Here is a 13,280-nt window from a genome sequence, read left to right as displayed (position 1 = left end):
CGTTTATTTTTTTATTATTCGCTAGGCATACTGAGGGCAGGCTGTATACTTTTTGGGGGCAGGCTGTATACTTTTTGGGGGCAGGCTGTATACTTTTTGGGGGCAGGCTGTATACTTCAGTCTGCAGACTTGTCCGCAGTCCCTGTCACCTTGTACCTTGTATATAAGATGGCGTCTGAGGGCTGGTTCAAGGAGCAGAATTTTTATTTATTAAATTATTTTATACTGTTCCCTTATAACAAATGGCCGGACCATTATATAAGCTCTTTTTATCTGTTTTTTAATCAAATCCTGAATTCTTTTTGGATCATACTTTATTTCGGTTTTGGCTATTGACATAAAGTCAGCAAAATTGTTTTATGTGCACAAGGCCAGGGACACACACACTACTCCCTATTGTTGTGCTGCCTTCTGAATAGCTGTATTGGATGCATTGTGCATTCTGTGAATGGAAAACTTCTATGTAAATGTGTTTGGCGTTCACCATTGGTCATTACTATAAATGATGCGGAAAGGACAGGTTTACTTTCTTTGAAGCAATTATTCATTTATAGCGGAAATCACATTTGAGAACTGAAAGGAACATAAAATAGAACACCAGGCAGAATAAATTGTGATGGGAGGAATTTTTACGAGCATAAAACTGGGAGCATTTTGCAGCGATCCAGTGGCTGAAACGAGATGCGAATGGCTGGTGTCTGCAGCGGCAGGGGCGGAGCTCAACTTTGGAATTCTACACCTAGAATCCGCAGCAGTAATTTACCTTCTGGGGTTTCCATTTCTATTGCCACAAATCTGATAACCAGTACACAAATTTCTATGGGGCTAAAAGCACTGAATCTGAGATGCTGTATTTTAAGTTCTTTGGCCACAAACACAGCAGGTATCATTTAAAATAGCATTTAATGAATATTCTGTACATGGAAATGACATCTTTCTATACGTATATATAATTTACTTTATATAGCACAACACATATTTTCCTTGTGTCATGTTGTGGTGTTTCTATATACCCCTTCACTCCACAGACATGTGTTATTTTTGGTTCCATACTGAAATTGTTCACTGGTCAAAAGGTGAAAATTATAGTGACCAGTGTCATGAAAAGCAAAACAAAAAATGGCTAAATTATAGCTAGTACTTAGCTTAAAATAGGATATTTTATTAACATTTAGTGAGAATTCCACAACAATATTAATTTTAAATCTCACACATAACATTTATTGAATACATTGCTCGCATTGTCTTTTTACATCATGATGTGAGAAGAGTTTGTATTTGTTATATTCGCATTTGTGTCAGCACATACCCATATAAATCTCTTTGAAAACACAGAGCTCACAGTCCCGAACCAGTCCTTCAACTCAAATTTGCCAAAAATACCAAGATTGAAAAGGCTGAAGCTCAACACTAAACGGTGTCAGCTCTTTTCCGAGATCGGGTATATGTGTCCACGAGGATGCCAAGACTTCATCTAGGGATAGGCTTCAAACCTGAGGCATCAGATGCAGTCTTCTATTTTCCTCCAACCTGTCAATAGATTATAGGCCGCATTTGCAGACACATAGCGTAGCCCGTATTAGTATAAGGTCTTCTTTTAACAGTCAAATACTCACATTTGTTAAAACAAAATTCAGCATATCTAAAAACACATCGATGCACTGGCTAGTCAATCACACCCGAGCCTGGGTTTGGCAATGCGGCTTCTTACTGGGTATGACAAGCCAAAAAACTAGCCACAATTTCCTGCCACTGCATACTATGGCATCAAAAAAAAGCACAGCCCTCTCATGACATTGGGGCTCATTTACTAAGGGTCCGAATCGCGCACTGAATTGCCCTGGGATTTTGGCGTACGCGATCGGATTTTGGCTCATCGGCGCCGGCTTTCACACGACGGAGATGGGGGGCGTGGCCGTCGGACAACCAGACGGATTCGGAAAAAACGCGGAATTCAAAAAGAATTTGTGTCACAAGATCAGCACTTACATGCACCCGGACGAAGAAGGTGAATTCCGGCAGACCCGAATCAGCATCAGAGAACGCGCCGCTGGATAGCAACTGGACTGGGTAAGTAAATGAGCCCCATTGTGTCTGTGCAGGATATTCTTTACCCATACACCCATTGTCAAAACACCAGAGTACTTTTTGACCCACAGCAGGTTGTTTATGCCATTTTAGTTTTGTGTAGGAACCATCTTTAAAAAAAACTTAAAACAATTTACACTTTACAACAATAGAGGTTGAAACTGAGAAATCCAAACATCTTCTAGACAGAATCAATATTATCTGACCTTCCAGTAATTCCATGAGTGTTTGTCAAATCAATATGTGACAGCCACGGGTAAAACAACGATGTCTGCAACACTAGTTTTCTTTAGATGACAAGTGAGAAGAAATGTTCAAGCATGGAGCATGTTCAAGCTTGCCACAATGTATACGTAATAAAAACTCATATGCTTTTCATATAAAAGCAAATAATAGGCAAATAATGCCACCTGACAGTCTCATTGATCAACTCATTGCAGCCGTGCAATACTAGTGACTGACCCAAAAGAATATAGTCACTGCCCAGAATATAGTATCAGCTGTGTATGCATACTACCATATTTCTCTGAAAATAAGCCCTTATAGTTTGCTCACAAAATCAGTTAGGGCTTATTTTAGGGGGATGTCTGTTTTTCCATGAACAAAAATTCACATTTATTTAAATATCATATACCGTAATCATATTCTAGAACATCACCATAACCCTGAATTCCATAGTGTATTTCTTGCGACTTTGACCTTTAGAATTATTGTCCCCAATTTGTCATGTCTAGCAATGACACTTTGCTTGATTGAGCCCCTCTTGTCTATGTAGTGCATTACATCATCTGTCAGCTATGTCTCCCTGCAGCTCCCTCCTCCTCCTTCTCCATATGCTCCCCTCAGTACACAGACTGGAGGGGGACAGACATCAAAAAGGCGGTATCTTTTGAAACGTGGCACCTATGAACACAGTTCTGGTCTCATTTGAAACTGAAAAATCCCCCTTTTAATATACTAGTTGCCACAGACACAGAGATATCCACTGTTACAGTAAGGAATGTGAGCTATATCCGAAAATGACAATACTGACTGTAACTTTAACAATCAACATCTCAGGTTTTTTAGCACCTGGAAGCACCTGTGGATAATTAAAGGGTAGATTTTCTTCTTTAATATAACACCAGCATTTCTAGTGTAACTTAGTGCCATCAGGTGTTTGTAACTAGACTTATTTTCAAAGGTGGGTCTTATTTTTGGAGAAACATGGTACCAACTCTATTTACTTCAATGTGCCTTAATGGCTGCTATACTAATAATGGTACTGCCTTTTAATACAAGGGTACACAGATAATTTTTATCTTAGAGATGCATGGTGAGAGCAGAGGGTTATGCACATTATGAAGGTTAGAGTGGCAATTAGGGTCGGACTGGGACCCGCCTACTGCTACATGGAAATATTACTTGTACATTCTTAGGGCAAGTTTTGATTGTGTTTTGAAAAACAAAGCAAATGCATCAGGAAAAAAAATGCATCACATATCACAGCCTATGGCCATGTTCACAAGATGCAACTGAATTGTGCTTTCAAATGTATTCAAGTGCGTTCTCCTCCCTTAGTGCAGATGGGTTTAGACCTAAATGCCTGTGTTTGTTAAGGAGTAACATTTTTTGCTGTGTTGCTGCTTAACAGATGCAGGCATTTAGATCTAAACACATCTGCATTCAGGGAGGAGAAACTCCAGATGTGCTTGAAATACATTTTAAAACACAATTCAATCTTGAGATCATGGACTTAAGGTCCAGCATTAGGTAGGACATCTTATTAATAGGAATCTGGACCTCTTCATCTCCCCCCTTAAATTGTTTCCCCATCCTATCTCCCTTATATTGTGGCCCCTCTCATCTCCCCCTCATATTGTGGACCCTCATCTCCTCCTATTGTGGCCTTTATCATATCCTCCTCATATTACGCCTCCAAATCCCTTCCTTATATTGTGACCTCTCATCTACCCCTTATATTATCTCTCCTCAGCTCTTCCTCATATTGTGATCCCCTCATCGCCCCCTCATATTGTGACTCCTCATATCTCCTCCTCATATGGTGACCCCTCATATTTTTCAAAAAAGAAGAACAGATGGGGGGCACTGCACTTTTTTTTTTTAAAAGTATTTATTTTTGCAATTTTTGAAATTTTATACAATTACAATAAACAAAACCAGAAAACAAGATTGTCTGCCACATATTTCCTTCCCCCCATTACAGGATTATTATACAACAGCCATGGTAACAATCAGGTTCTTGCTGTGTTACAAAACTACCTGAGGGATATTACACAATAGATAACAGCAGGATACTGCAGCCAGACATCTTGATACAACACAAACAACTATTGACACATAGACAATCAGTCACACACACACACACACACACATACCAGCACGCTCAGTCTCCTTCATCATGGAGAGGAGTATATGTCACATGTGATTATAAGGCTGTATGGGGAGTCGCGCACCATCTGGACCAGATGCGATCAAACTTCTGGGGACACTTCCTGTTGGTATACAGGGACCGGTAGTGGGGAATGACGCTGTTAATAAGTAGTATCCATCTTTTTAATGGAGGGGGCTCCTGGTCCTTCCAGGTCATCAGGGGGCACTGCACTTTGGCGACTTTTAACCACTAATAGCAATAATACACATTGCGCAAAACATCATTGGGGTGCCGACTTGTTGGGGGATGGGGCGGTGCTCTAGCTTAAAATGTCCATAGGAGTGCAGGTAAACATTCAAAGGAGAAGAAAGAAGTAAAGCAGGCACTCACCGATTAAAAATCCAAAACTTTATTCCAACACGATTAAAACAACATCGTTGCGGGACGGAAGTAAAAAGCTGCAGGAGCCCACAGAAGGCGACGGTCCGTTTCGCGCTTCTGAATGTGACCCCTCATATATCCTCCACATATTGTGACTCCTCATATCTCCTCCTCATATGGTGACCTCTCTCATCTACCCTTCATTTTGTGGCCCCTTTCATCTCCCCTTCATATTGTGACCCCTACTGCCCCCCCTCATATTGTGTCCCCTCTAGTCTCCTCCTCATATTGTTGCTTCTCATCTCTCTTCATCCTGTGAAACTTTTAATTTTCCCCTCATATTGTGTGTCCTCACACCCCCTCATCTTGGACCACTCTCATGCCCCCTCATATTGTAGCCCCTCTCATCTCCCCTTCATATCATAGCCCCTCTAGTCTCCTTCTCATATTGTGTCCCCTCTCTTCTCCCCCTCATATTGTGTCCCCTCCCCTGTCCTCCACATATTGTGGTCCCTCTTGTCTATTCCTCATATTGTGGCCCCTCTCAACTCCCCCACATATTGTGGTCCCTCTCAACTCCCCCACATACTGTGGTCCCTCTCAACTCCCCCACATACTGTGGTCCCTCTCATCTCCCCCTCATCTTGTGGCACCTCTTGCCCCCTTATATTGTTGTCCCTCACACCCCCTCATCTTGTAGCCCATCTCATATTCTCCGTATAGTGTGGCCCCCCATACCCCATTAACTTGTGGACCCTAATACCAGTTTATATGGTGGCCCCTCATACCAATTTATATTGTGGGCCTTCCTACACCCTCTTCTTGTGGCTTTTCATCCTCCCTTATTTTGTGGCCCCCATGATAATGGAGAGAGCTGATTGCTTTCTGATCATCATGATATTTAACCCTACCTGTGTCCAAGGGACACAGAGTTGAAGTCCCAGAATGGGCGACGGGTATGGAGCTTGTGATGACAGGGGCGAATCATCAACCGACAGTCGGCGGAGCCAAATTGCATCAAGGCCCACCAGCACACCGATGGCCTAGAGTACGACCCTGGTGGCAATATACCAGGAATGGTAGGAGACAGGGGCTGTGGGAGGGGGCGCTGGTGTTACAATAGCAAGCTAAATAAAGAAATTGTTTATGACCCCTTTATTACAGCTCTGGCAGTCTAGCTGTGGTTGCTGCTCCTTCAGTTCTCCTGTGACAAGCCATTCCGGGCACGGCACCAATCCAGTTAATCGTTAGCAGTGATATTTATGCTGTTAAGGCCAATTGAGAATATATTGCCTCAATAGAATATATAGTTTTATGATAAAATAAGATACCCCTATTATATTGTAATGGCAAGTGAAAGTGAATGAATGAAAATCAAATCAAGCAAATAAATTACCAGTTAAAAGTCCCTTCCACAAGATAACATGTCATCTCCACCCACACTGTGTAAATAAAAAGTTATCTTTGCATATAAGTGCTTATATAACTTCTTAAAAGTATTAGACTTTTGTTTGGGAGGAGGGGGTTTGTTTCTATATTACCTTTTGATTTTATTCTGTATAATCTTGTTCTACAGTTTCTCCAGAAATCTCTATAGGTCTAACTCAGAATGAAATACTGCAGTCACAAATCTCTTTAAACTACATCAGCAACTTTACACAAATACCCAGTTTTGTAACTCTTCATTATTTTATTCACTTATAAATCTTTCTTAGTGACTGCATTTAGCTTTTGTTTTTGACATTTAAAAGGAACCAGTCACCAATAAAATGCTGACTGATCTGCAGGCAACAGATGTTAGAGATGAAGCTGAGCAGTTGTACATAGTGTCCTATCTGCAGGCAGCATGTTATAGAGCAGGAGGAGCACAGCATCTCATAGCACAGAGGGATCATGAAGTGTCTGCTAAGAGAGCCCCTGCCCACACTCTGGAATTTTACACTGAACATGATCAGGTCTCCAGCTCTAGATACCTTACACATGTAATGGTGGCTACAATGGTTTCTGTAAGTCACAGGGTTTAGTGCCCATCCTTGCTGTCACTGACATTTTGATAAATGGTTACTGTTTAATAAGAGGATAGCGTGTTTGTGTAACAAGGCTATCATAACCACATATCCCGTTTATTCCAGTTCATCTGGATCATGTTACTGCTGGAAAATGAACCCAATGTGGTGAACTCCCAGTGAAAAACCTGTTGTGATACGCCAGGATTTTTGTAGTAAAATAGTTTTAAGCTGTTAAGTTCTACCTTAAATGACATATTAGTGGGATTGTCCAGTGCATCCTATAAAAAGTATGGCATTTTGGGCTTCTGTTAAACAAAAGTGAACTCCTTTATTGGAAAACAAAAATGAATGATGTTTGTTACTAAAGATTTGTTGAAACACAATAAAAAAGTGCGACAGTCAGGCTGTATTCACATGACCATCGCCGGGACGTATGTATGGCTGCACGTACGCCCCCCATAGATGGCAATGGGCGCTCGGAGCGATATGCTGCACCACACATGATGCACTGTGCCGCTCTGTACATGGGGAAAAGATAGGACATGCCTTATCTTTCTCCGTGTTACGAGACGTGTTACATGCATCGCAATGGAGAAGGGAGGGGTAGCCCACCGCACAAACGTTTGTGTGAATGCAGTGGAGGGTTAGAACTTCTTAATTTTTTCGACAATAATGTAAAATGACAAACATTCGCAAATATTAAGAAATTTAATAATAAGAAAAAAACTCTCCTCCATATTCTCTCCTCCGTATTCTGTCCTCCAAAAACGGAAATTTCAATGTATGGCCTCAAAAAACGTCAACCTATGTACATAGCAGGCTGCAAACAACACACGGCGTGCCGTTGCTTGAGGCCCAGCTGATATCAGTGGGTGAGCACCGCTCTGCCTGCCAATGTCCATAGGAAATGACTGGCAGGAATAAATTAATAAGACCTGCTTTATAATCGCTTGCTTTGTGCCTCACCCCTCCATGAATGTGCCCAATACAAGTCTATGGGGGCTAGCCACAGTGGCTGTGTTAGCCACAGTTTGTGTGCATGAGGCCTTAAGGGGGGTTATCTGTCAAATATGCACTCATTTTAGACTGTGTTTGGCCTATTAAAGAAAATCTACCATCAATATCAGGCATGATAAACCAGTGACCCAAACCCATGGATCCAGACACAGTCACACTGCCTAAATCTAGATTTCCATTAAACTAAGAAGGAAGAACACCCGACTTGCAGACAACCCCTAGTTACAAACTGACCTCTGATAATTGGTAATGTATTGTACTTAAACCCTAGGCTACAATAACCAGCTATAACAGTTATCACCGGTGTCTGTAATGAAGCTTTATTGTTAATCCTGGTTCTTATGACAACCCAACATTTTTAAAATCCAATTATTGCAGAGACCAAAAAAATGTTGGCTGGGGTCACAATTATAAAATATTTAGTTCCGACTTACATACAAATTCATCTTAAGAACAAAACTACAGAACTTATCTTGTACGTTACCCTGGGAATGCCTGTATATGTACTTGCCAAGAAACGTGTTTGGATGTTATATTTAAATGAATAAGCGCAAAATCTGAACCTAGCACCTACTTGTATAAATATGCTTATTTCTTCACCTCTTAGCCTCTTCTGTGTTCTCCCATTCTGGTAAAATGTGTTTCTATTAGAAAATCACTGAGAAGAAAGGTTATGTAAAAGCTCTAAGAAAAGGAGGGGGATCAAGTCAGTCACAGCAGCTAGGTCTTTACTCAAAAGAGAAAACTGCAAATTACAGATAGAAGTTGCAGAAGATAAAACTACCAGAAAATGAAGACAATAAGTCATGTAATGCGCATAAACAACATTATTCCTTTGGAACACATACCGGTCTATAGCGTTATTACATGTTTGTTCTTTTCATATAGCTGCTCTACTTCATTCAGCAATTGACATTTACTTCTCTTTGTTTCAGACATGGATTACATGCAAGCAAGTACGTCTTTCTCCGACAGTGACATGGAATTTGATAAAAATGTACCCCGAATATGTGGAGTCTGTGGGGACAAAGCTACTGGGTTCCACTTCAATGCCATGACATGCGAGGGCTGCAAAGGATTTTTTCGGTAAATTATGAATATTTATTATTAATTTATTGGCTTTCCCTTGTAAAACATTTGATAAAACATTTGAACGAAGAGAGTATAATAGGTGATACGTTGACCATTCTCTTTTATTGTTTGTTTGAGTAGGTTTTGAATATACAATGTTAATTTATGGAATCCATTTGTATCAGTCACGTTATACTTACAAACAGAAGGAAGTCAAATTAATGCAAAAAAAAGTGTACAAGTTTTTAAACTTTAATCTCTGAGTTTACTGAGGTTCTTAAAGAGGACCTGTCACCCAATTTATCGGCACTAGGAGCAGCTTACTAAAGTATGCAGCTCCTAGTGCTCGATCAAACACCCCAGTGTTAGAGTGATACTGTTACCGGAAACCTCCGGTAACGCTATCAAACACTGCGGTGGAGTACAATGTAATCATCGGATAGCTCGCAAAGCTGTCCGATGTATTCATGAGGGGGCGGTCCGAGGCGCTGCCTCTTCCCTGGACCGCCCCGCTCGCTCCATAGGCCGGCAGTGACTGTACCCCGCCACAGTGTTAGATAGCGTTACCGGAGGTTTCCGGTAACGCTATCACTCTAACACTGGGGCGTTTGATCGAGCACTAGGAGCTGCTTACTTTAGTTAGCAGCTCCTAGTCCTGATAAATTGGGTGACAGGTCCTCTTTAAGTATAAGTCTATCTGCACAGGAACATGTCGGTTTTCGGGCCACAAACAATGGATTAGTCCTCTATTTTTGCAGTCCTTTTGTTATGAGTTTGTAGTATGAACCAAATAACTGCAAAAGCGAATATAGAACCATCTGTTATCGACTTCTATAGGAAGACATTGGCTGCATACACAGGTCCGAATAGGACCTCTCTAAGTTTTCTAAAGCCTTTACATGGATCCGTGATACATGTATTACAAAATATTTTCTTTTCAAGAACTGTACAGAAGTTTAGGGAACACAACATAATTGAAGAGGAATATGTGAGAAAGAGTTAGAGTAGTCAAACTAATACGTACTACAAATGGAATTAGCAAAAAAAGTTGCAACAATAACTCAGTTGGCCAATAGGGCCATAATTTTATGGAAAATAGTTGAATAGTTAGAATAGTAGAATAAACAATAAAACCAATGTATTATAGCTTTAAACCCTTAATGGATTGTTAACAAATGTTCATTGGGGAATGCACTTATTTAGCACATGCTCATGTACATGTATTTTATGGTGATTGCTTCTGAACCTCTCTTCTGACCAAAGCCATTGAAATCACTACATGAGCTCAGATGTAACTGATCATGATCTGACCACAGCATTATATGCAATGGTAAGACCAATCCCTACCGTTAAACTTTGCAGATGCCACATTTAGTAGTCATGAGTTCTTAAAGGGGTTGTCTACTTTCAGAAAATAATTGATATTGTTTGTTTAAAGAAAAGTGATACAATTCTCCATGGTTTTCCAGATCTCCTGTCCTTCTACAGGAAGCTTCATTGTTTACTTTCTGGCAATAAACACCGGTCCCTGATCATGTGATGTCACACAGATGCACAGCTCGTTATTACACACAACTCTCATTAGATTCTGTGATATAACAAGCTGTGCACCTGTGTGACATCACATGACCATCACACGTGTTTCCACTGGAAATTAACTATGAAACTCTCTATCTAGAAAACCATGAGAAATTGATAGTGAAAGTTAATTGCAAAATTGTTTAACTTTAATTTTAAAAAAATATATAATTTTTTTGCTGACAACCCCTTTAAGGGTCTATAAGGGAAACCAACCACTGCGCAAAAAACTCTCATACTGGGCTCATACTATCTTGGTCCAGCAATGAGGCTTTGCCAGAGCTCTAGCAACCCCTGTCACACAGATGTAATATACTTCAATACATATATTAAGCCTCCTAATAGAAGCATGAAAGTATGTGTATATATATATATACACACTTATTAGACTGATTGACCCCCATGATAGACAATGTAAAAATAATAAAAACAAAGGTAAAAATAATTGTACTTATCTTCTCTCTTTTTATTTTGGTAAATATCAATTAAAACTAATATTTTCCTTGACGTTTCACCTACGAATACAACAAGCCTTTACACATTTGTATCAATGGAAAAATATAAAAATATCACAAGACTCTCACATGTCTTCTGGCAGTAGATGAAACGGCTCCGCTATCCTCAGCACTGACCTTCACACCTATGGCACATCATTGCTGATGCTTGTTAGATTGTAAGATTTCTGGGAGAACGTTTCTTGGCAGAGTAAAACCTTGTACTGCTTTCATTAACACACAATTATTATATTATACCACACGCATTATATTTTCCATTCATCATTCCTAAATAAGAAAAAAATCCTTTTTTCGGATTTTAAAGAAAATCTACCATCAAAATCCATCATGATAAATCAGGGACACTTACTTAGATCCAGGCTGTGGTCATCCATGGACTTTGTTATCCATGGACTTCATCCTTCTAAAATTAACTTTTATACAGTAATTATGCTAATGAGCCTGAAATGCTATGCGTGACATTACCAGGGCCCCTTCATTCTGCAGCTTCACAGGTTTCTACACTCCCCCTCTGCTACCTCAACATTTGCCCCTCCCTCTTCCTGCCTATTCTCACTGCAGCAGAGGAAGTTTCTGGGGGAAGTGCTCATTGCACACTGTAACAGCCTGTGAATCTGCAGCATGGAGGGGTAACACCCCTAACAGCCCTTCAGGCTTATTAGCATTCGGAGACAAAGTATAACAAATATAAGAAGATTACCACAATCACGGTGCCTGGCTCTATGAGTAAGTGTCAGACTTTATCATAATGGGTTCTGATAGTAGATTTGTTATAAGGTATCAAGTAGAGATTTTTTTATGCACAGGTCTAGGGTATAGCACATTGAAGTTTATGCATGAAATCTGATTCTATATGGTAACTTCCTAAAATGAAATATATTTGGAGAATTTGTGGGAGAACTGATGACCCGCAGATACTTTTTGTTGGAAGACATTGATCATTTTCACAATATATTAATGGAGGCCCTTATGGGATCCTCTCCCTCACTGGTTAACTTGGCACCATAAAGTAGTAATCATGTCTAGAGTGCGTGCTTAGATTGGGTAATGCCTCACCCTCCTGAAAGTCTCTGTGGTGCGTGCATAGTAAATGTTGTTTACCTGGAAGTGCTGGGTGGATGCACACTTTATCCAAAAGGTCGTTTCAATGTATAAAGAGCATTTATTCTATGATTGGTCTTGTTTACTACAAATGGTTGTGTTTGCGATGTCTGTACACGTAAAAGATGACTGTTAAGGAAAACGCCAATGCGCCTGCTGGTACAGGTACAACGTCAAGGTCAATAAGTTGTCTACTGGCGTCTAGAGTAACAAAAAATGTAGGCTCTCCCTAAGCATACAACTTCAATGCACTACATTGCTTATATTGTTTTTCTAACTAACCAATATTATTTTTACTAACTATTTTACTAACCAATAATATTTTTTTGTTTTTACTTTCTGATTGCAAATGGTCAGTTTTATGATTATAAGTGCAGCCATCTTGCCTGAGCTGCAGATAACAGCAGTTAGAGAGATGCTTTACAGCAGATATATACCACTTGTCTAGAGATGCCCATTGATATTTGTAGAAGAGTTTTCTAGGCATTCTCTGTGACATGTGCAGAGGAAAAATTAGATGACTGCTGAAAACTGTGTTTTGTACCTGTCACGAACCCGACTCACAGGGATACCTACTCTATGGAGTCCCAGAATTTAGCCCTTAAGCTCCGCCCACTTCCACAAAATGGCGTCCTTACGCTAAATTTACTCCACAGAATTTCAGCCCCAGCCAATCCACACTGCCACCACCCAGGAGTTACTTACACAAAGAAGGCCGTAGGCACCTCAACCACACAGACAATGCACCCTGATGATAACTCAGCACATGCACTCACTACAACACGATATTACAATTATAAATTCACACAGAACATGCAATCGCTTACTACATGGACTATGCTAATAATGACCTCTGGTACAAGCAGAGGCTTATTAAAAAGTTTTAATTTACATAAAAATGCAGTACACTCAAAGAATGAAATTGTCAGATAAAATGAAAAAAGGATGAAAACAATACACATACGACACTTACAAACAGTTAGAGAAACAAAAAATTCTTGCTAGTGGAATAGGAAGAAATTCTTTGGCCCGAGGACAGGGCATAGACATAGGCCTTCTATTGTCATAGTCACTCAGACTGAACCACATGATATCGATCCGGCCTTCTATTGTGATAGAATCCTCAGACTGAACACTACTATGTGG

General features: G+C 40.2%; 1 protein-coding gene across 2 annotated transcripts in view; it reads left to right on the top strand.

Annotated features, from left to right (window-relative positions):
• Positions 1-13,280, top strand: part of VDR (vitamin D receptor) — a 120,020-nt gene that overhangs the window by 58,276 nt on the left and 48,464 nt on the right. For both annotated transcript variants that reach the window (XM_072134718.1, XM_072134719.1), the window contains one exon: positions 8,805-8,955. In XM_072134718.1, coding sequence (XP_071990819.1) covers positions 8,805-8,955 — 151 coding nt within the window. The remainder of the gene's footprint in view (positions 1-8,804; positions 8,956-13,280) is intronic.

The sequence above is a fragment of the Engystomops pustulosus genome, chromosome 2, assembly GCF_040894005.1.
Source record: "Engystomops pustulosus chromosome 2, aEngPut4.maternal, whole genome shotgun sequence".
In the NCBI taxonomy this organism is placed as follows: domain Eukaryota; kingdom Metazoa; phylum Chordata; class Amphibia; order Anura; family Leptodactylidae; genus Engystomops; species Engystomops pustulosus.
The sequence above is the reverse complement of the archived record's forward strand: the minus strand, read 5'-3'. Positions and strand labels throughout refer to the sequence as shown.